The sequence below is a fragment of the Akebia trifoliata genome, chromosome 3, assembly GCF_017979445.1.
Source record: "Akebia trifoliata isolate Shusen 1 chromosome 3, ASM1797944v1, whole genome shotgun sequence".
NCBI lineage: Eukaryota > Viridiplantae > Streptophyta > Magnoliopsida > Ranunculales > Lardizabalaceae > Akebia > Akebia trifoliata.
The window spans coordinates 5,835,872-5,856,181 of record NC_141377.1 but is presented as its reverse complement, the minus strand read 5'-3'; the positions used below and the strand labels follow the sequence as shown (position 1 = coordinate 5,856,181).

At 36.8% G+C, this 20,310-nt stretch overlaps 1 protein-coding gene across 1 annotated transcript; it reads left to right on the top strand.

Moving 5' to 3' along the window:
• The first annotated feature begins 283 nt into the window (after positions 1–283).
• On the top strand, positions 284–19,291 carry LOC147405741 (P-loop containing nucleoside triphosphate hydrolases superfamily protein). The gene is made up of 12 exons (XM_086433572.1): positions 284–2,185; positions 7,689–7,801; positions 7,928–8,029; positions 8,641–8,710; positions 9,313–9,368; positions 10,903–10,953; positions 11,597–11,701; positions 11,865–11,909; positions 14,808–14,913; positions 17,181–17,383; positions 18,494–18,580; positions 18,883–19,291. The coding sequence occupies exons 1-12, from the start codon at positions 421–423 to the stop codon at positions 19,051–19,053; spliced, it is 2,874 nt and encodes a 957-aa protein (XP_086289698.1). The 5' UTR covers positions 284–420; the 3' UTR covers positions 19,054–19,291.
• Positions 19,292–20,310: the final 1,019 nt, after the last annotated feature.

Below are 20,310 nucleotides of genomic sequence, written 5' to 3'. Positions count from 1 at the left end.
ATTTTAAGTTGTTTTACATGCCACTTATCTCTGTATAAATTCTTACGAATATTAAATTATCTAGTATTAATGAGGAATGTATGTTGAATAACCCGACTTAAGTAGGGTTCGGATTTGGATTCGGGTTGAACATTTCATGCCCGAGGTTGGGTTGGGCATGGACGTGGATTGATGTTTGTCAGGTTTGGGTTGTGCGGCGGGTTGATCTCAACCCGGCCCAAGCCAAATCTCCGTTAAGTGTAACGGCGTATGTTCCTTAAGTATTCTTCAGCTCTTCACGTGACATGGGCAATGATACAACAACACAGCCTTTCTTCTACGTTCTTCCTGCTCTCCGACAAAAACCCTAAATAGTGTACAACAATCTAAACCCTAATTTTGATCGAATTTCGCTATCGATTGTTTCAGATCGAGAACTAGATGGAAGAATCGTGGCGGTTTCGTCCAATTCAAGGTAACATCTGCCCTACATGTTCAATTTCTCATTTTCCTTTCTGCCCTCAACCTCTCCCTTACGATCGACACGCTTTCGGAGGCGAAGCTCTCCATCGATTCCCAAACGATCCCTCGTTTCGTAGACCAAATTTTGATCCCTTTTGGGATAATCGAGCGATGCCTCCCCCTTTAACGCAATTCGATAATCGTGTTAATTCAGTAAGGCCGATCCATGGGAGTCCAAACGAAGTTTATGGAATCTCTCAATCTTTGAGTAGAAATCAGAATTTAGAGAGAGATTCGTTTAGGAAATTTCCAGCTTCGATGCAAATGGTGGATCCTGCAATGGTTAATGGGATTCGACCGCCACCTTTTGATTATAGAGATAATGGATTTACGAGAGGAGAAGTCGTCGAGAGCGATAGAACACATAAGAGGATGAGAGTATATGAGATGGTTCCACCAATTGGTGGTTATAATTCAAACCCAACAAGAATCTCATTAGAGGATGAACGAAGATTGAATTTGGTCCGTAATCACGGGGGACCTCCCAATGTTGTGGGTTCTGTTCATGGAGGTTTCACTGAACCGGAAAATGGGTTGAATGAGTATTTCCATGAAAGTTCACTTGGGGAGCGTGGCAACTTTGATGAATCAAGGAGAACTGATTGGCAACCAATATTTCAGAGAAACAATTTGGGTGAGCCAAGGTTTGGTTCTGTTGATAGAATGGGGCCGATGTTGCACCCTGAGCCTGTCGTTGATTCCACGTACCATGTCGTGCGTGACAATGTACTTGACGACAAGAAGGAATTTCTTAGAGGGGAGTACGGTTCGGGCTTTGTTCAGCAACAAATGCAAAGTAATGTGAATGGGTTTCGATCGGTCGTGGATGATTCAAAATTGAGGAACATGGAAGGAAGTGGTAAGGATGCTATATCAAATTTGCAGAATGAACGTTCGTACTCTCATTATGGTCAGATCGAGAATCCTTCTTTGCAGAGGCACGAACCTAGTAATGTCCCAACAGATGCCTCTTTCTATGTTAATCCTTCTCGACAAAGTCAAGACCCGTCAAATCTTCGCCGGGAAGAAGAATATCAACACGTGAATTGGGGGAATCATTCACGTGAAAGGTACCATACCCACAATTTCCAACCATTTGGACCAAAAGAATTTAACCCAACAAAGGAACTCCAATATTCTCACATGGCTATGTCCCACGTGTCTTCAATGTCGAACCCACCATATAATGAAAACAATCATAATCTTCATTTCCATGGCCAGCAAAGCGATATAAGACAGCCATATGAAGTTGAACCTCCACCGTTGAAGGACAATTCAGCATCATTTGGACATAATAATATGCTTTCTTTAGAACAATGTGGTGCACTGAATGTGAACAAACAAGGAGCTTACTTACAAAACGTGTCTTCGACAAGGCAGAGTCAGGTGCCTGCACCTCCGCTTCCTCCTTTGCCACCACCATCTCCTCCGGTTGATCCACCAAGGCCACCTCCATTGCACATGCATCCTACATCTTCACTGCCCAACTCATCCTTTTCAGTGTATCCTCTTCAAGCTAGTTCATCAGCTACCATTCCTTTGTTGCATACATCAACTCTTGAAGGTCAACCAAAGCATTCGTCACCAGATAAACCAAGGGTTATTGATGCTTCTCACCTATTTAGGCAGCCACATCGAGCTACTCGTCCCGATCATATTGTGATCATTCTTCGAGGTCTCCCAGGTATAGCTTCTTTTCTCGAATACTAAATGATTTATGTTGTGACAAAAAGAGTAATCATTTACAGGTTTTCATATTCATTCTTATCTTAATAAATATTATACTGTTTCTGCTTTTACATTAAGGCTTGCTGGATGAGTTTGTCTGTCCAATTCCAGGAAATTTTCTTTTATCTCTTTGGGTCAGGATGACATTGTGTGCATCTCTCCTTTTGCATATGGGTCCTGTTGATTCCATTTGCTAGTTGGAGCAATTTTTTGTTTATTTATTTTTTTTTTTTTTGTGATGAGTGAAAACTTTTATTAACAAAGGGGAATGGTCGAGCAGACCACTCCAAAAGGAGGACAGAGAATGGGAGAAAGGAAAAGACAATAAAACCACTTAGGGACTTCTTGACCGATGCAGACCCAATTCTTATCTCAATAAATATTATACTGTTTCTGCTTTTACATTAAGGCTTGCTGGATGTGTTTGTCTTTCCAATTCCAGGAAATTTTCTTTCATATCTCTTTGGGTCGGGATGACATTGCGTGCATCTCTGCTTTTGCATATGGGTCCTGTTGATTCCATTTGCTAGTTGGAGCAATTTTTTTTTTTTTTTGATGAGTGAAAATTTTTATTAACCAAGGGGAATGGTCGAGCAGACCACTCCAAAAAGGAGGACAGAGAATGGGAGAAAGGAAAAGACGATAAAATCACTTAGGGACTTCTCGACCGATGCAGACCCAATCACAACGGACCTTTTGGTCCTAAAAAAAAGAACCCTCTAGATTTAATAAAAACCAAGCTTCAATGGAATAAAAGACCTAAGACTTCAATGATAATCTTTTGAACTTCTTTCTTTCCCTCGAAAACCCTTGTGTTCCTTTCCTTTCCTTCCACACACATCCCCCTCCAAAAAAAAAAAAAAAAATTGGCAAAGGGAACAAGGCTCCACAACTTCTTCTTAAAAGCAAAGAAACCCACGCCCAGTTGAGACCAACTCTACAATCCACCAAGTCTTTGGAAAGCAACCCTTCACCCTGGACAATCCTAGAAAATAGGACCAAAGTTTGGATGCCAACATACAATGAATAAGGACATGATTAATTGTTCTCCATCCACCTTGCACAACCTGCAAAAGTGAATTGAGATGAGATGCCCTTTTTCAACAAGTTGCTATTAGTTTCTCCAGGTCCTCTGTTCCAACGTCAAAATATCATCTGATCTTGTTAATATCTTCTTTTTTCAAAAATAATTTGTTGATTGCAACTTTAGTGGCAGTTGTGAAGCAATCAATCGATCAAAAAAAAAAAAAAGTTGTGAAGCAATCACATTGAAGAATGAAATGCTACCGATTTTTTTTTTTTGATAAGTTAAATTTTATTTTATTGATGAGAGGGCGAGAAGTCCTCAAAAAACCATCTTTCACTACTAACAATATCCCCACCTAAACAAAAAGTCTTCAAAGTTTGATGAGAGGGTGATTCCCGTGGCATCTTTTATAGTGCCTACGTCCACTTAGGTTTAGAAGTTTCGGAGTTGACCAATTCTTGAAGAGTATGATTTCTTTCTTATGGTGACCGTACAACCAAAAAGTAACCTGAAAGTTATCTTCATGTAGACCTTACAAGTCTGTGTACAAAATCATATATGCGAAACCACAGATGAGTACTAAGAAATATTCACTACAACTTTTATAAAAACAGATTAACAATAAAATGGAATCTAATACAAATATTAAGCTGGCAATTTACTATTTGCTAAAAATAATAATATATTGTTTTGAAGGTGCCATCTCAGTTTGATGGTAAAATCTGTGAGTGATAACACTACAGTCCTGAGATCAAAACTTGGAGGCTCCTTCTGGTACTTTTTTGTTTCGTCCGACTATTATCAAGTTGACGTTAACCTTTTTTGTTTGTTGTATAATGAGACTATTGATAATGATGGAGGTCGAGAAGACCTGCATAGATACAACTGATAAAAGCACTAATTATCCTGGATCTATGCACAAAAGATCCCATTTAAGCAGAAAATCCTTGAAAAATACCTCTTTGAAACCTAAAAAAGTGAGACATTAATTGTTACCAAGGTTAAGAAGGATCAAGTTCTATGTGATGTAGGACGATATCTTGTTAGAATTGAAATGTGTTTGGTGGAAAATTTGACTAGGTAGTGTAGTAGTGTAGAGCTATGGTGTTAATGAGTCATTTTTTTGTGTGTTTTGACTGAAGAAGGAAGAAAAAAAATGTATTCAGATTGATGTAATATGTGCTGATTGAGTGGAGAGTGGCCTTTCTCCTCCTTTCGTTTTGTGCTTTCTTTTGATTTCTTTGTAGGGTGGCTAGCTTGGCCACTCCCTTTAGTTCCGTTTTTTATTTTTTAATAAAATTTTCATCTATCGAAATATTGATCTCTTGTTTTTAACTAAGAGGCAAATAGGCAGCAAACCCTTTCATTTTATTATATTTGGAAAATCTTTTACTTCAGTAGTAGTTTCCTAATGAGAGCAATTTCTTTCTTTTTTTTGATAAATCAAAGATCTTTATTGATAGCATGGTTGAGGAGACCATGATGCTAGCAATAAGCAAGGAAAAGAAAGAAAAGATACACAAACACACAAAGCGACCAAGACACACCAAGAATAATAACCAGCTAAACAATAATGCTACACACCCAATCCCACTTGGTTATGAAGTCTTCAAAATAAACCCCCTTTGACTCGTCAAAAACCTTGTTCCACAAAAAGATAGTCCCTAAAATAGAAGAAATAATGCCTTGAACCGAGGACTCTTTCCCCTCAAAGGTCCTAAGATTTCTCTCCTTCTAAATTTCCCAGCAAATTGCAAACGGAGTGATGCTCCAAAGTTTTCTCTTAAAAGCAGAAAAATTCCGCCCTATGTGTAGCCAACTTTCCACTTAGTTTTGAAAGGACCTTAGAGTGCACCACATTACCCCGAATTGCCTAAAAAAATGAGACCAGATCTCTGTAGCTCCCTTGCAATGTTTGAGTAAATAGTCAATTGACTCTCCATCCTCCTTGCATAACCCACAAAAGTTAACCAAAACACTCTTCTCATAACGTTATCCATGGTCAAGATCTTACCTAAGGAAGCTACCCACACAAAGAAAGCAACTTTAGAAGGAACCTTAGGACCCCAGACCTCCACCACAAGAAAAGAGGTTGTTAACATCCCCACCAAATTGCAATAAAGGACTTAACCGTAAATAAGCCATTTCTACCCGGATCCCAAATGCGTGTATCCACTTCCGACAACGATAAGGTCATCGACTCTACACCTACAACGAGCCTACCCACACGCTCCACTTCCCAATCATTAAAGACTCGTCTGAAGCCAAAATCCCAAGCAATACCAGTGCTCGAATGTCTCAAGAATGAAGCCACATTTTCCCCTTTCCTCAATGATAAGGCAAATAGATCCAAGAATTGGTCCTTTAATGGGCTAGAGCCATACCACCGATCTTCCCAAAACTTGACCAAGATCCCATTCCCAATTTTAAAACTAATCTTGTCTTGAAACAATGGGAGGATTTTTAAAATTCCTTTCCAAACACCACAATCAAAAGCCAACTGGGGAGAACCACTAACTCAATCGAAACTCCCTTCGCTATACTTTGATGATATAACTTCTCTCCAAAGACTAGTGCATTCTGTGCCAAACCTCCATAACCACTTCCCTAATAACGCTTGATTTATTATTTTTAAATTCCGGACCCCAAGCCCTCCTACCTTCCTTGGAAGACAAACATTCTTCCAATTCACAAGATGAAACTTTTTGCTCCTGTCTCCCTTATGCCAAAGAAAATCTCTAAACAACTTGCTTAATTTCTTCTTCACCGAACTTGGCATGGTAAAAAGTGAAAGAAAGTACACTGGTATGTATACTCATCATAGTACTTTTTGACAAGGTTAGCTTTCCCCCTTTTAATAAATACCTTGCTTTCCACGAGGTCAGTCTTCTACCTTCTCTCTCTCTAAAATTTGATCCCAGATTGCAATGCTAGATTAAGCTGCACCTAGGGGTAACCCGAGAAAATTCGTAGGTAAGAACCCTACTTGCGAACCCGTTGTCGTTCCAAGCATCTCTATATCAACCAGCTTGCCCATTGGAAATACCTTGCTTTTGCTTAAATTCAAAGGAATACCTGAGAAAACTTCAAAGAAAATAAGAACACCACACAAAAATAGAACCTGACGCTCAAAAGCATAAAAAAAAATCAATTTGTCATCCGCGAATTGAAGGTGGGAAACAACCATGCCTTGGGATCCCACTTTGAAACCTGACAAGTCCCCGTTAATAGTTGCCTTACCCACCATCCTCTTGAGAGCCTCGACCATAATAATAAAAAGAAACGGAGACAAGGGTTCACCTTGTCTAAGCCCTCTAGAACTCTTGAAGCAACCGGCCGGCTCCCCATTAACCAAAATCGAAAAGGACGTTGTGGAAACGCACTTCATGACCCGATCAATCCAGCTCTGAACGAAGCCCATATGCCCCATCAAAAACCTCACGCTATTCCAACTCATTTGGTCATATGCCTTTTCAAGATCTACTTTGCAAACAATCCCCAGAGAACCCGATTTCAATCTTGAATCAATACATTCATTTGCAATCATTACCCCATCTAGAAATTTGTCTACCTTTAACAAAGGCTCCTTGATGCCCGATAATACCGCCTAGAACCACCTTCATCTTATTCGCCATCAATTTCAAAATTATTTTATAAGTAACACCCACATGACTAATGGGCCTCAAATCAACAATGTCTTCCACTCCCTCTTTCTTAGGAATCAAAGTGATAAAGGTTCCATTTCAACCAAAATCTAAGAATCCATCTGTAAAGAAGTCTACAATCACCGTCATTAAATCCATTTTAATTACCTCCCAGCAAGCATTGAGAAAACCCATCGAAAAACCATCCGGCCCCGGAGCTTTATTGTTACTCATACTTGACATCACTGACCAAACCTCCTCTTCCTCAAAAGGGCACTCGAGCCACCCAGGTTGATTCGAGGAGATAGCATCAAAATCCAACCGATCTAAAAGTGGTCTTGACAAATGATCTTCTGAGTAAAGCTTTGTATAAAAGTCCACAACCCCTTGATTGAGAGCAATTTCTACTTTTGAGGTACGACAAATCTCTCTCTTTCTCTCTCCATATGTATATACCCCCACACCCACCCACCCACTTTCCAAAGGTGGTGAAAGGCTTTAATCTTGGAACGATTTGCGTGTCTGAGCATCACACACCCTTTTACAAATTTTCTTTTATCCTGGCCATCGGGAAACAAATGTGATTATGGTCTTTTGGAACTGTTATAAGAATTTTGTGTTAATTGGGACCTCTGTTACCTTTATGCATTCTTCTATCTCCTCTTTGTTATCTTCCACAGTTCGATAATGCTTCACATACAAAAGTATAAATTTATTTGGAGAATGTTTGTTTACTCATATGACCATGTATATGGGAAATTGATTGCTTTATATTTTACTTTTATCAGGTAGTGGAAAGAGCTACTTAGCGAAGATGTTGCGTGATCTTGAGGTTGAAAATGGGGGTAACGCACCTCGAATTCATTCCATGGATGACTATTTCATGACTGAAGTTGAAAAGGTGAGCTACCAGTTTTCTGTTTGTTGCTGATGCTCAACACATATCCCACATCTTCACTGGTGAAATACTTTTCGTGATTTCGCTCGAATGATTCTTGTGTTTTCGTTTATTGTCTAATGTTCTAAGGTCGAGGAGAGCGAGGGTTCCAAATTTTCTGGTTCTGTCAAAGGCAAGAAAAGAATTACAAAGAAGGTGATGGAGTACTGCTATGAACCTGAAATGGAGGAGGTGATGCTGGCCATCCTTTCTAGAACCCTTCTAATCTTCTTCAATTGCAAAAAAAATTCTGTATTCTCTTCTTTTTATTTGTCTTTTCTTTGTATTTTTATGTATTTCATTTATTTGACAAAATTTAAATTTTCAAGCAGAATTTTGTTCAAATCCTTCTCAATTTTTTATGTTTTGATGCTTTATTTATGTATGGGCAAATCTTTTTTTTTTTGTTGGTTTGGAATCAGAGTATGACAATCTAGGAAGATTTATTTACAATGTATTTTACATATGTAGCATGGATGCCCCACGACAACTGTTGTTTGTGCGTTGATTTGTACATCAATAGAATGTTCGTAGTTTAAATCACAACTACGACCTGCTGCAAATTTACTTAAACACTATCTATTGCCTTGACTGTTTTGATGTGAAATACTTTGTTCTAAAGAAGTTCTACCTGTTTGTCACTATATTTTTATTTTTGAAATTCCATTTCTGTCTTTTGAATTAGAACCATGATTGCAATATTATCTTTAAGTGTATGTACTATGGAATTTCTAGAAATATTTGTACGTGATCACGCCTGTTATAATGGTTTCAGACCCTGATATTGCATACCTCTATGACAGGCTTATCAGTCAAGCATGTTGAAAGCATTCAAGAAGACCCTGGAGGAGGGTAATTTCACCTTTATAATTGGTATGGATCTTATAAGAACTGAAGTTCTAATGAAAACAGAAAGTCCTTAATGTCCTGGCACAGTGGCACCATTAGGCATTATATATCTTTCTTTCATTGCACAGTGGCACCATATGGCATTATTTATCTTTCTACATGTCTTAACTACTTCTTATTGTTATTATTCTTCATTTGCTCCGAGATGTGATAGTCTTGTGTCCCATTTTGGGAATTGTTTTCATTTTTCCAGTCTTGCAGTTTCTTTTAGTCTGAGACATGTAGGTATAAATGTTTTGGGGCAGTGTACTTTTGGTATTCAAATGCTTCTGATACTAGTGCCAGCTCCAATTCAAAATAGTTTTCTCTGTAGGCCCATTTGGTTTAGGAAATTGAATGAGCACTTAATTTCTTAAAAAATAGTTAGCCTGAGATGTGTGTAGAAGAGAAATTGTTGAAAGGTTCTCGTAGTTATGCTAGCCCATTACATTGTTCAGCGACTTCAATGTTTATAGATTAAGTGGTGGAATGTGGTGCCTGTGCACTGCCTTCATTTTCACTAACTACAGATGCAGTTTTGTTTGGCAATTGACCCATTTGTTGCTGGCATGTGTGCCTCGTCTTAGTGGATGACCGCAATCTGCGGGTAGCCGATTTTGCTCAGTTTTGGGCAAGTGCAAAGGTATACCCTCCATTCTCTCTTCTTACAACATCCGAGTATTTGTGAGTATTTCTGTTCGCATTTTTCATGTGTCAGGAAAATGTTCAACAGTTCTAAGACTCTTAATCTTTGTTATAGTCTCCCCCTTTTTTTTATTGGTATAATTGCCCTTGTGGTTGGACGAACACCAAGTTTTTTTGTTGCATTTGCTTATTGATATTTTTAATACCACCTTTTCCACTTCTCTTAGTTATTTGTTGTTTCTTCCAAATTATTGGATACTTTTCTCCTTTTTTTTTTGTGCGTGTGTGTTTCTTTTTAAGTTATTGTTGTGCCTGCTTCCGTTTGCTATATTTTGTATTTCAACATGGCCATGGACATATCATGCCTAAATATAGATTCCTAGCCCTTGTGTTTGTGTCCAAGGCGGACTTCACAGCTAGGTATAATACTGAAAATGAACCCTTTATCACCAAGAGTAGTGAAAGAGGATGGAGGTTATATATATAAAAGAATGATAAAGACAGATAGAAAGGAAAATCTTCAATCCCCGTATGTCCAGCTCAAAACTTTTTTGCATCATTTTCTTGTTCCCTAGTTACCACCAAATTTTCCTAGGGATTACTTTCTGAGAAGATTCTATTGGAATGTTTGGTTAGTTTTGTTGATTCTATTTCCTGGAGCCTGAATGTGGCCTTTTTTGGTGACTTGCACTTGTAGTGAACAAGAGGATGATTTTGGTAAGGCTGTATACATGATAATAATGTTATTTTGGGTGGTTATAATGAATTGAGCCAATTTTTGGTTTTCCATCCTTCAGATCTTGTGAACGAATATGGGACAACTTTGGGCAAAAGTGTCGCTTTCATATTAATACTAGGTTGTGCTTTGTCCTAACAGTCATCCCAAAAAAATTTTCCGAATGGCTTTTGCCTAACGTCTTTATTATTTATTTAATTTTGTCTTATGTATTTAGTTAGTCTCCCATTTTATGCTCCTTGTCAGGTGGTGCTAGGATCTGATACTCCCTGGAGTAAAGCACATGATTAGCTTTGGTTAAGTCATTACTGTCCTTTTAGGGGTAACTTTGTGGTTTACGTTGTTGAAGATTTCAACGATTAAAATTCCCATAGGTCCAAACTTCACTAGTTAATTTAGTCGTTGTTGAGCCTTTTTCAAGTTCAAGCTTTCAATGGATTGTAGTAGTTGTTATGATCAGAAGTCTGAGCTATGCGACGACTTCTAGTTTCATATGTTTGAGCTGTTTTGTGAATGCACGAGCACTTTTTCTTTTATGTTTTTTCCTGCTAAATGTTATCAAAGATTTACTATGTGCCTACTTTAGTACTTGGTGAGCTGAACAAAATGATGAAGAAACAATTAATATAAAACCACCATTGCAAATTGTTCATTGATATTTGGATTCTGCCGTAGTTATGCTTTATTTATTTATTTTCTTTTAGCTTAAATCTTTGAACTCACAAAGCAATTGCTTGGGGAACATTCATTGTTGCTTTATTATCTTTAGCTCATTGTTATTTATTGCTGGTATCAGAGGTCGGGCTATGAAGTGTACTTGCTAGAAGCTACGTACAAGGATCCCGTGGTGAGTATTCTTTGCTCTGTTCCAATTGTCCGTTCTTTATTTTTTAGACACAATGTTGGAGTAGGCCTGAGAAATGTTTGGAGGTTTTGTTTTTAGATATTTGGGCATTGGAACAATGTTTCCCGTTATATTTATTCCCTAGTAGATATATTAATTTACAATTAGCAGGCATTCTGAACTGGGTCATCGGTGAATGTTATCCTGAGAAAATTATTATTTCATTTAAAACATTGGTTACATTGTTACGTGTTCAATGTTCAGCTTCACTGCAAGCTAAGCCTCATGTTAGAATTTGATCCTTTATTCACAAAAGTATGATTTGCCAGATTGCGAAATAGTGGCAATGCAGGACTGATATTCCCGTTTCAGTGAAGTACATTGATTCTAATATCTGGAGACCAAGTTTAATATTATATACATAGGTGATCCAAATGTGATAGATCAACCATTGTGTGTGACAGGCACAGGTTGCTCTCTTTTTTTTTTTTTGGGTGGCTTTTAAGTCCCAAAGTTAAACTTTTCCTCCTTATGTGTGGTTCCAACCTTTTATTGCACATCATTAATATGTATTATATAGTATAAATTGTAGGAGGTTTGTATCAGTTTGTAATTTTGGCATGATGTTGTTATCGTGGAGTGACAGGGTTGTGCTGCTAGGAATGTACATGGTTTTACTTCAGATGACATTCGAAAAATGGCAGAACTGTGGGAAGAAGCTCCGTCTTTATACTTGCAACTGGAGATCCAGGTTTGTTATAATTTGTTGATCTAATATCTAAGATGAGGACAAAACATTTTAATTGTAAATATTTGAAGTTTTGCTTCTGTTAACTGCGACAGAGATGCTTAGATGCATTACTTACCTGATTTTGTACTCACCTTGTAATTCCCTGTTTTTCATGACAAGGCAGTCATTATTCCATGGAGATGATCTGAAAGACGATGGGATCCAAGAGGTAATTAAATCTGTTGTAACTTTTAACACTTGCAATGTTTTCCAATCATTTAAAATGTGTATGATTGAATTAGCTGAAACATGATGGGCAGCCTTGATTCATAAATGCCTTAAGTGTGTCCATTAACTACAATTAGGGTTGTAGATTGGGCATCATTATGGGAAATAAACTGGGAGTAATGACCTTATCACCCACAGTTCGCAGATGATGTTATATTCTTTACTAGGCCCTATTGAGATGCTTTAGAATTATTTTTGGTTTCCTGGTCAATCTATCCAATATTTAGAGTATGGAGTAACGGAGGTGGAAAATTTGTAGTAGCATGTGATATGCATGAGATGTCATAGCGGTAAATTTCATTCCATAGATGTCGGTGGCCAATCGATTGGAATTCTTGTGTGGAGACATGGAGAATCCAGATAAAGTTCTTGTGATTTGGGATAAAATTTGCATTCTGTAAGGGGAAGAAGGTCTTGGGCTGATATGCTTGAAGAAGATGAACAAGGCGTTGCTTGTTAAATCACAATGGAGGTACACTGAGGAGTGAGGCAATCTTTGGAGGAGGATGATTGACCACGAGTATGGAGATGAAGGGAATTGGTGGTTTTTTTAGACTCAGTTTTTTCTTGTGGGATGGAAATATGGAAGGGCATTGTTAGAATTTGCTTTAGAATGGCATCCAATTCAACGTGGATTTTGTGGTGTGAAGGTTCCCCTCTGAAGTTTGGTTTTCCTTCAATATACTCTTAACAGAGTCAACATGAGTCTTTATTAAGCAATACATTAAGGTTGACTATTTGGGACAAACTGGGACCTTGGCATTGGAAGAAATTTTAACAATTGTAAAATAGACCTCATATGTCTCCCTGAATGGCAATTTTTTGATCAAATCCTTACACAGGGAAGTTGCTCGGAAAGACTCCCATCTCAAACTATTTCCATTCAAGTTTGTCTGGAAGACTCCCATTCTTTCGAAGGTAGCCCTTCTTTGCCAGGGTAACAATGCTTGAAAAGACCCTAACCATGAACCACTTGATTGGCTGTGGCTTCACCATTCTCTATATGTGGACCGTTTATACATTTTTGTTGTCCATTTGCTCAGATTGTATGCAAGAGATATTTTTGAACTTTCATATTCGATGGAAGCTCCTTAGTCTGGTGAAGGGTCCCATTGAACGTTGGTTGATGTAGGGAGGTGAGAGGCTAGACGTTGAAAAAATATTTGGGAGACAATACATGAGTGCACTTAACAGGTTTAGGGGTATAGAGTAGGGTTATGTCTGATGGAGGCTTTGAAGGCTGTGGATTCCAGATCGGGGTGTTGAAGGAATTTGGATAGGTTTTTGATGCCTAGGTAGGCTTGGTTGGTTTTTTTGTGGTCCAATAAGGGCTTGGCTGGGTTGTTGATGTATCGATTAGTGAATATGGTATGTATGGTTAGAGTAAAAGTGGGTTAGGACAGATTCAACTAAGGTTTTTTTCTGCTGTTTTGTGATGGTAGCACATAGGAATGAAGGATTACAAGGTTTAATAGAGGATGAGTGGTACGGTTAGGATTGAGATTGGCTTGAAGAAGGTTTAAGGCTTTAAAAGGGTGTGCGATTAGGGATAGGGTTGTTGTGAATGATGAACAACAGGGTTGAAAGTATTTGGGAAATAGGGGCAGCAAGTTTTCTAGCTGTTGTGAAGGTGTGCCAGCAATATGGAAGGATTAAGGTGGCTGTAACATATTTACATCAAAGGTTTATGGTTTGGGGAATGGATCTAGGGTTTCCAAAACAGAAAAAAGATATTTAAAAAGAAGATGTATTTACCTTTTTTTTTATAAGTAAAGATGGGTTAGCCGTTAGCATAAGAAGTATGGGTTCAAGGGGGTTTGAACCCAGGACGTGGGAACAACTCTCCACACGTCGTATCACTTAGCTAAGTGGCACATCTTCTATTTACTTTGGCATCACATGAAGGGGGTAATGGCCTCACACCATTAATGAATTCACACCATAAAGCTCTCGTGAAGAAAATCTGTAATTATTATTATGTTTTAAATTCAATGATGCCTGTTTACATTACACCATTACATAACGCGCATTTATAATGGTTCTTAACCCTAGTGACTGAAGAAGAAGCGAACTACCTAAACTACCCTCTTAAAACTAAGACACCACTTAAGTGGTTGGTCTACTTAATAATAAAAGAAAACATGAGAAAAACTTTTGGGCCAGCAACTTATTAATTTAAACATTAAAATGGCCCATTAAAAAAAAACCCTATAACATCAAAAAGATCCTAGAACATAAATGAAAGAACCTTAAATACTGAGTGTAGACTATGATGTCCCCACGTTACATGAAAGTGTTAGCTTAAAGAGGGAGGGTGTATCGAATATTCTTTAGTTTGATATGTGTTGGTACATGAAAGCGTTAGCTTAAAGAGGGAGGGTGTATCGAATATTCTTTAGTTTGATATGAATAAATGAATTTTTCATAACAAGGGGCCTACAAATGCCATCTTCGCAAAGTTATCTATTTTAGTAGACTTCAAGGGATGTCACTTTGATGAATTCTTTTAGATTGGAATCTTTGATCATGGTGTAATTATTATATCCCTTGTATCCTTCTATTTTTCTTTTCTAGTGATCTCTATCACTAGAGGGTATTTATCTTTCTTTATTGTTTTCCCTTGCTCCAATTTTTTTCACTGATCAAAAATAAAAAATGAAAAGAGGAAAAGACAATTGAAGAAAGAATTTGAAGTATTTTTCTCACTTTAATATCGTTTCCCCTAAGAAAGTAACATTCTGAACTTCAGAAAACAGTCATTTTCTTAATAAATTTATTCCTCCTTCAGAAAAGATATTTTGGCTGGTTTGATAATCAATTTCTTTGCTGTACCTGCCAGGTGGACATGGATATGGACACGTCCTGTGATGAAGGACTGCCTGGGTCGCACAACAGTGACCTTTTGAGAACTATGGAGCCAAATGTAGCAGATTGTGCACCTGATGGTATGCTTAATCTGAATGTTACATAATCTTTAACACATAGTGACTAAGTGAGGTTATAATCTTTGGTTAGTATTCTATGAACCCTTCATATGATCTAAGTAAGGTTTGGTTTCCATAACTAGACAATGGTACGCATAATGTATATTTTTGGCAATTTTATTGACATGCCATCATGAGACTTGCATGATGATTAGACTTTCATAGATTTGACTTGTATATTCATAGTAATAGATCGTTATGAAGAATGTTGATGCAGGACACTAGAACCTTGAGCTTGTTACTAAAATTAATAGAAACTTAAGCTATGATACCAAAGTTGATGTAGGATAACCGAGGTTTTTTTGATTCTAGGTCTGTTCTACTTTAGGAAGGGTGGGGAAAAGGCTAAATAGGCGGTGAAGAAGAAAGAAAAAATTATAAAAAAGGTTTTATGCGCCAAAAGTTTATTGGCCATTGTGGAAGGTTTTAGAAGGCCAATTGACTATATTAAATAGGGTAATTACGAAATTTTGCAATAGGGTGTTATAACTAGATTTAGAGGTATAAAATAAGGTTAGGTTTGATAGAGGGACAGTTTGAAGGTTGTAGATTTCAGAATCAGATCTAAGATTTGAAAGAGTTTGGATAGGTTTGGGTGGTTTCTTGTGGACCAAGAAGGGCTTGGTAAGGTGGTTGTTGATTTAGGGGAATGTTTTAGGGAGTATTTGGTTGGGGATAGGGATGAGCTAAAAATAAATAAAAATAAAAATGGAGAAGATGAAAAGATGAAGAAAATGATATATAAGAAGATAGTACCTCCGCAGGTTTTTGGACTCACTCCAAGATGACTTTACATCAATATCCAGTCACTTGAGAAATCTATAGAAGAAAACTGTATTTTTTTTTAAAATTTATAAACTGAGAAAATCAATCATAGTAGCCATCTCCATTTTGTTACAGTTTTGTGGGGTATAAAAATTGAGATGAAGGAGTGGGATCCACACAACCTCACTTTATTGTCTTTTCTGTTCTCCCCCCTTCAACTTTATTGTCTTTATCTCCTCCCCCATTTTTCAATAATACCCCTCTAACTTTACTATCATTCCTCTTTTACCCCTTAAATCCCGAAGATGATGCCTGTGCCTGTGCCTGCTATATATATAATAAAACACAATATATATAATAAAACACAATAGTAGACCCCACTCTGTTACAGTTTTGTGTGGTATAAAGATTGAGGCAAGGGAGTGGGGTCCACATAACCCACTTTATGGCATTTCCTCTTCTCCCCCTTCAACTTTATTGTCTTTCCTCTCCTCCCCCCTTTTTCAATAATACCCCTCTAACTTAACTATCTTTCCTCTTTTACCCCTTAACCTCAAGGTGTACAACACGGACAAGCTCTAGTATATATATATATATAGGCTCTCATATATTAGACTCAAACTCTAATTTTAACATGATTTAAAATTTGACTTTTTTGGCTTGAGATGCAAATCTTGTGAAAAACTGATATTTTATCAATATTTTGGCCATAACTTTCTCAAAACACATTGGAATTGCAAAATCTTGAACTCGTTGGATAGGTAAACGAATAATCTTTCAAATGACATTAAAATTAATATAATACGACAAAATTTTGACCTTGAAAATAATACCTAAAGGAAAGTGATAAGAATAATATTTATACTCGTATTAGACTCCTAAAATTACTCTAAAGAAAAAAGAAAAATGGAAAATGGAAAAAATTTAAAACTATAATTCAAAAATGCCATTAGAGACCATACTTGTCAGCTTGATTTGCGCCCTACATTAGATGCTTTTCAAGGATGATGTGTTCAGATGGAACTTTATTGTTGAGGGTAAGGGATGGCCTTTCTTTGAGTTTTGCTTTTTTATTCTTTTGCAGGTCATCCTCTCAGGTTGTGGTCGTATATCGTTTCATGTTAATCTTAATAAATTTATAAACTTTTGAAATATATGTTGATGCTTCCATTTATTACCTTCTTTCTTCATTTGTATTGTTGAAACAAGCAAAATCATTTGTGGAAGTAGTGTTTCTGTAAATCTGTAGTTATATGTATTTTTCTTCATGATAACATTTCAAGAGAAAAAAAAAAATTGAAATCTCCCTGGAATTTCATATTGGAAAGATTCCCAAGCATGAGGTTGTTGGCTCACCTTGTTACTCTTTTTACAAAGGCACTATAATATTGTCCTATTATATGAAACTGTATCTGAGTTTTTCAAAATTCTTCTGTTTGTACTTTTATCATGATATTCTTTAGGCTCTTTCAAGGACGAGGAGAGATCGGACGATGATGGGGATGATCCGACAGGGGTAAAAGAAATAAGGAGGAGTAAATGGTCACATGATGTGGATGAGGAGGATGTTCAAAGGCCTGGTGGTGTTAAAGGGAATTCAAATGCTCTTTCGGGGTTGATTCAAGCTTATAGCAAGAGAGATAAATCTGTTCATTGGGGTGACCAGGTATGTGTTCCATGGTATACATTAATTATATGATACTTCACCTTTACATCATCATCATACTTAGAACCCTTATCCCAAAGATTTGGGGGCTAGTTCACATTTAAATAATCATTTAAAACTTGTTCATTTTTTTATTTTTGTTTGATGAACTTGTTCTTGTTGTTATATGTCTTTCCTAGGGCTGTCAATGGATCAGATCGGACCAAAATCCTGTCCATTCCGATCTGATAACTTTAGGTCTGGATCTATGATTTAGATTCCGATAAGGACCTGATCCGATGAAATGTTAGAAATTATATAAATTATATTATATATTTATTTAAATATATGAAGTTTATTGAGATTGTGTAGTTCAAATCTTCCAATCCAACTGTTATTGGATCGGGTTTAGATCTTGATATTGAGATCCGATAAAAACCTGGTCCGTTAAGAGCCCATACTTATCAGATCAGTTCTGGATCAGATCTGATCCTTATTGGATTGGTGCCTGTCGACCCCAAACCCGAACCTGAACCATTGACGACCCTAGTCTTATCACATTCTTCTATTTTTTTTTGTGGGGTTGGCGTGCAGTGGAGTGTGTGCACATGTGTAAAATGAACAGTACAAAAGAGCCCTTGAAGGGTAAAGGTACTTCGCAATTGATAAGATTATTTGCTGATAAATTGCCGTCATCTGAGGACAAATCTCCATTCTCCAATTCACCCAGAGAACCACAAAATTATTGAGCACCGTCTTCTGAGCAAAAACTATCTCCAGCCTTGTCGCAACCAAATCATCGTGGGAGAGAATATATTGTTAGGAAAATTTTGGATAATATGCTTTTCATCAACTTACCATGCCTATTTTCATTCAATATAGGCTCAATGATTATGACAAACACTGGGCTCACACTGGGCTCAAGCTCTGATTTAGAACTACACTATGGCTCACTTGAATTGCCTTTTATCTTTGCCCATTGTAATTTTGCTTTTCAACATTGCCCCTTGTATTTCTTCCTTCATCTTATATCTGATCATATTAAGGACATGGGCAGTGAATTTATTTAATGAACTATTGTGGAGCTAGTTATATTTTTTATTTATCACCACTAAATTTTATTCATTTCAGGTTGGCAAGACTGGTTTTTCAATAGGTGCAGCAAAAAAAGCTGATGTCTTGAGTTTAGTAATTGGTCCTGGTGCTGGATACAACTTGGTTAGTAACCTATTTTTGATCATGTTGGTTATTTTGTTTCTTTCAGCCTAGATTAGTAGACATGTTTGATTCAGAATGTGAGTAGTTAATTAGTTTCCATGTTATGGGTATCAACCTTCTTAATTCTTCTTGATTTTTCTTTTATTGACTATAAACTGGTACGTTTACATAATGCTTCCTCTGTCATCAAACATTGATATAGCATAACTTTATTTCAAGGGTCAATAAATGAACCTTTTAATGTCGATAGTTCTCTTAATAAAGATGTCAAAACTCTTAATCAGTCCCTTGCTCTCTTTCAGAAGGCAAACCCATTATCGAAAGAGGAGACTATGGTTGCAGCTGAGATTAGTTGGGAAACAAAGAAACGAAGCGTGTTTCAAGATCAACTCCGTGCCGAGCACGAGTCCTTCCGTGCCGTTTTTGACAGAAGACGACAACGGATTGGTGGATTTGAGCTGGACGATGAATAGTACTTCTCCTCCTTAGCTGCATTCCATAACATATATTTTATTTTTTTTCATGTTCCTTTGGTTAATTTTGGCCCTGAGAGCAATAGTTTGTGATCTCTTGGATTTTACTTGCAATTGTATAGTCCAAGAAAAGCTGAGGAGTTGTAATTCAACACGTAAAAGAACTCTTTTGAGGGCATTCCTTCTAATATTGGAAACAATGTTGTGGTTAGTAATCATCTTTCTCTTGTTATGTAAATCTCTTGAGATTAAAATGGAGGAAACACTAGTGATGATGTGATGGTTATATTTGTTGGCATTGTCCTTGAGAAACTTCTAATATCAAATTAAAGCTCATTCAAGTGAAAATAAATAATATGTTAATATGATTTATCTTCTATATTATTATAATCTAATTCGAATTCAGACATCAAATTTTGTTGATGGATAGATGCGGATTTTCTTGTATTCGTTTTGACTCAAATGTGAGAACCCTACTTATGACTTACCTGTTAATGAACAATTCATATTAGTTTTTCTTAATGTGGGGAGTTTACTCGTTGAACTTGTACTAATATATTCATATAGTCATTAGTCCTTGGTATTCACCTCACACGAATCTTTGAAGTAGGGCTTAAAATGGGTTGGGTTTGAGACGGATATGAGTATGTCCATTTCCATATCTGGATCCGAATTCGACTTCGATCTTACTAGTTAAAATCATATCTGAGTTATTTTATTTTCATTAAATTCATATTCGGATTCGATAGAATTAATTAATTCTTTTGATGATGTCAAATCGTTCAAGGTTATTTAAATAAAATTGTTAAAATGTGATCAAATGGTGATTTGAATTCAAGATCTTTTTATGAAAAATGATTTGAAAATATAAAAATATAATTTGCAAAGTAACATATTATTTGGATCTCGTTGGGTATAGGGATGGATTTGTGTCCAACTCGGGTTAAGGGACATCAACTCATATCAGAATTATATTTTAATTCAGATATACTTGATGGAATCAAACCCACTAAATTCTAATTTGGGTCACTCGAATTTCAGATAAAATCTGTCTCATTTTAAGCAAATCCTACTTTGAGGGATAAAATATTTATCGAAATGTGGAGGGATGTTGAAATCACCATACTATTTATGAGTAATAAGAATTTAATGTTATTTTAATGATTCTATTTTAAATATTTTGAATGTAATTGTATGGTTTAGGATTCAATTAGTTCATATGAGAAAACTGATGATCCTGACTGTCTAAACAAATAC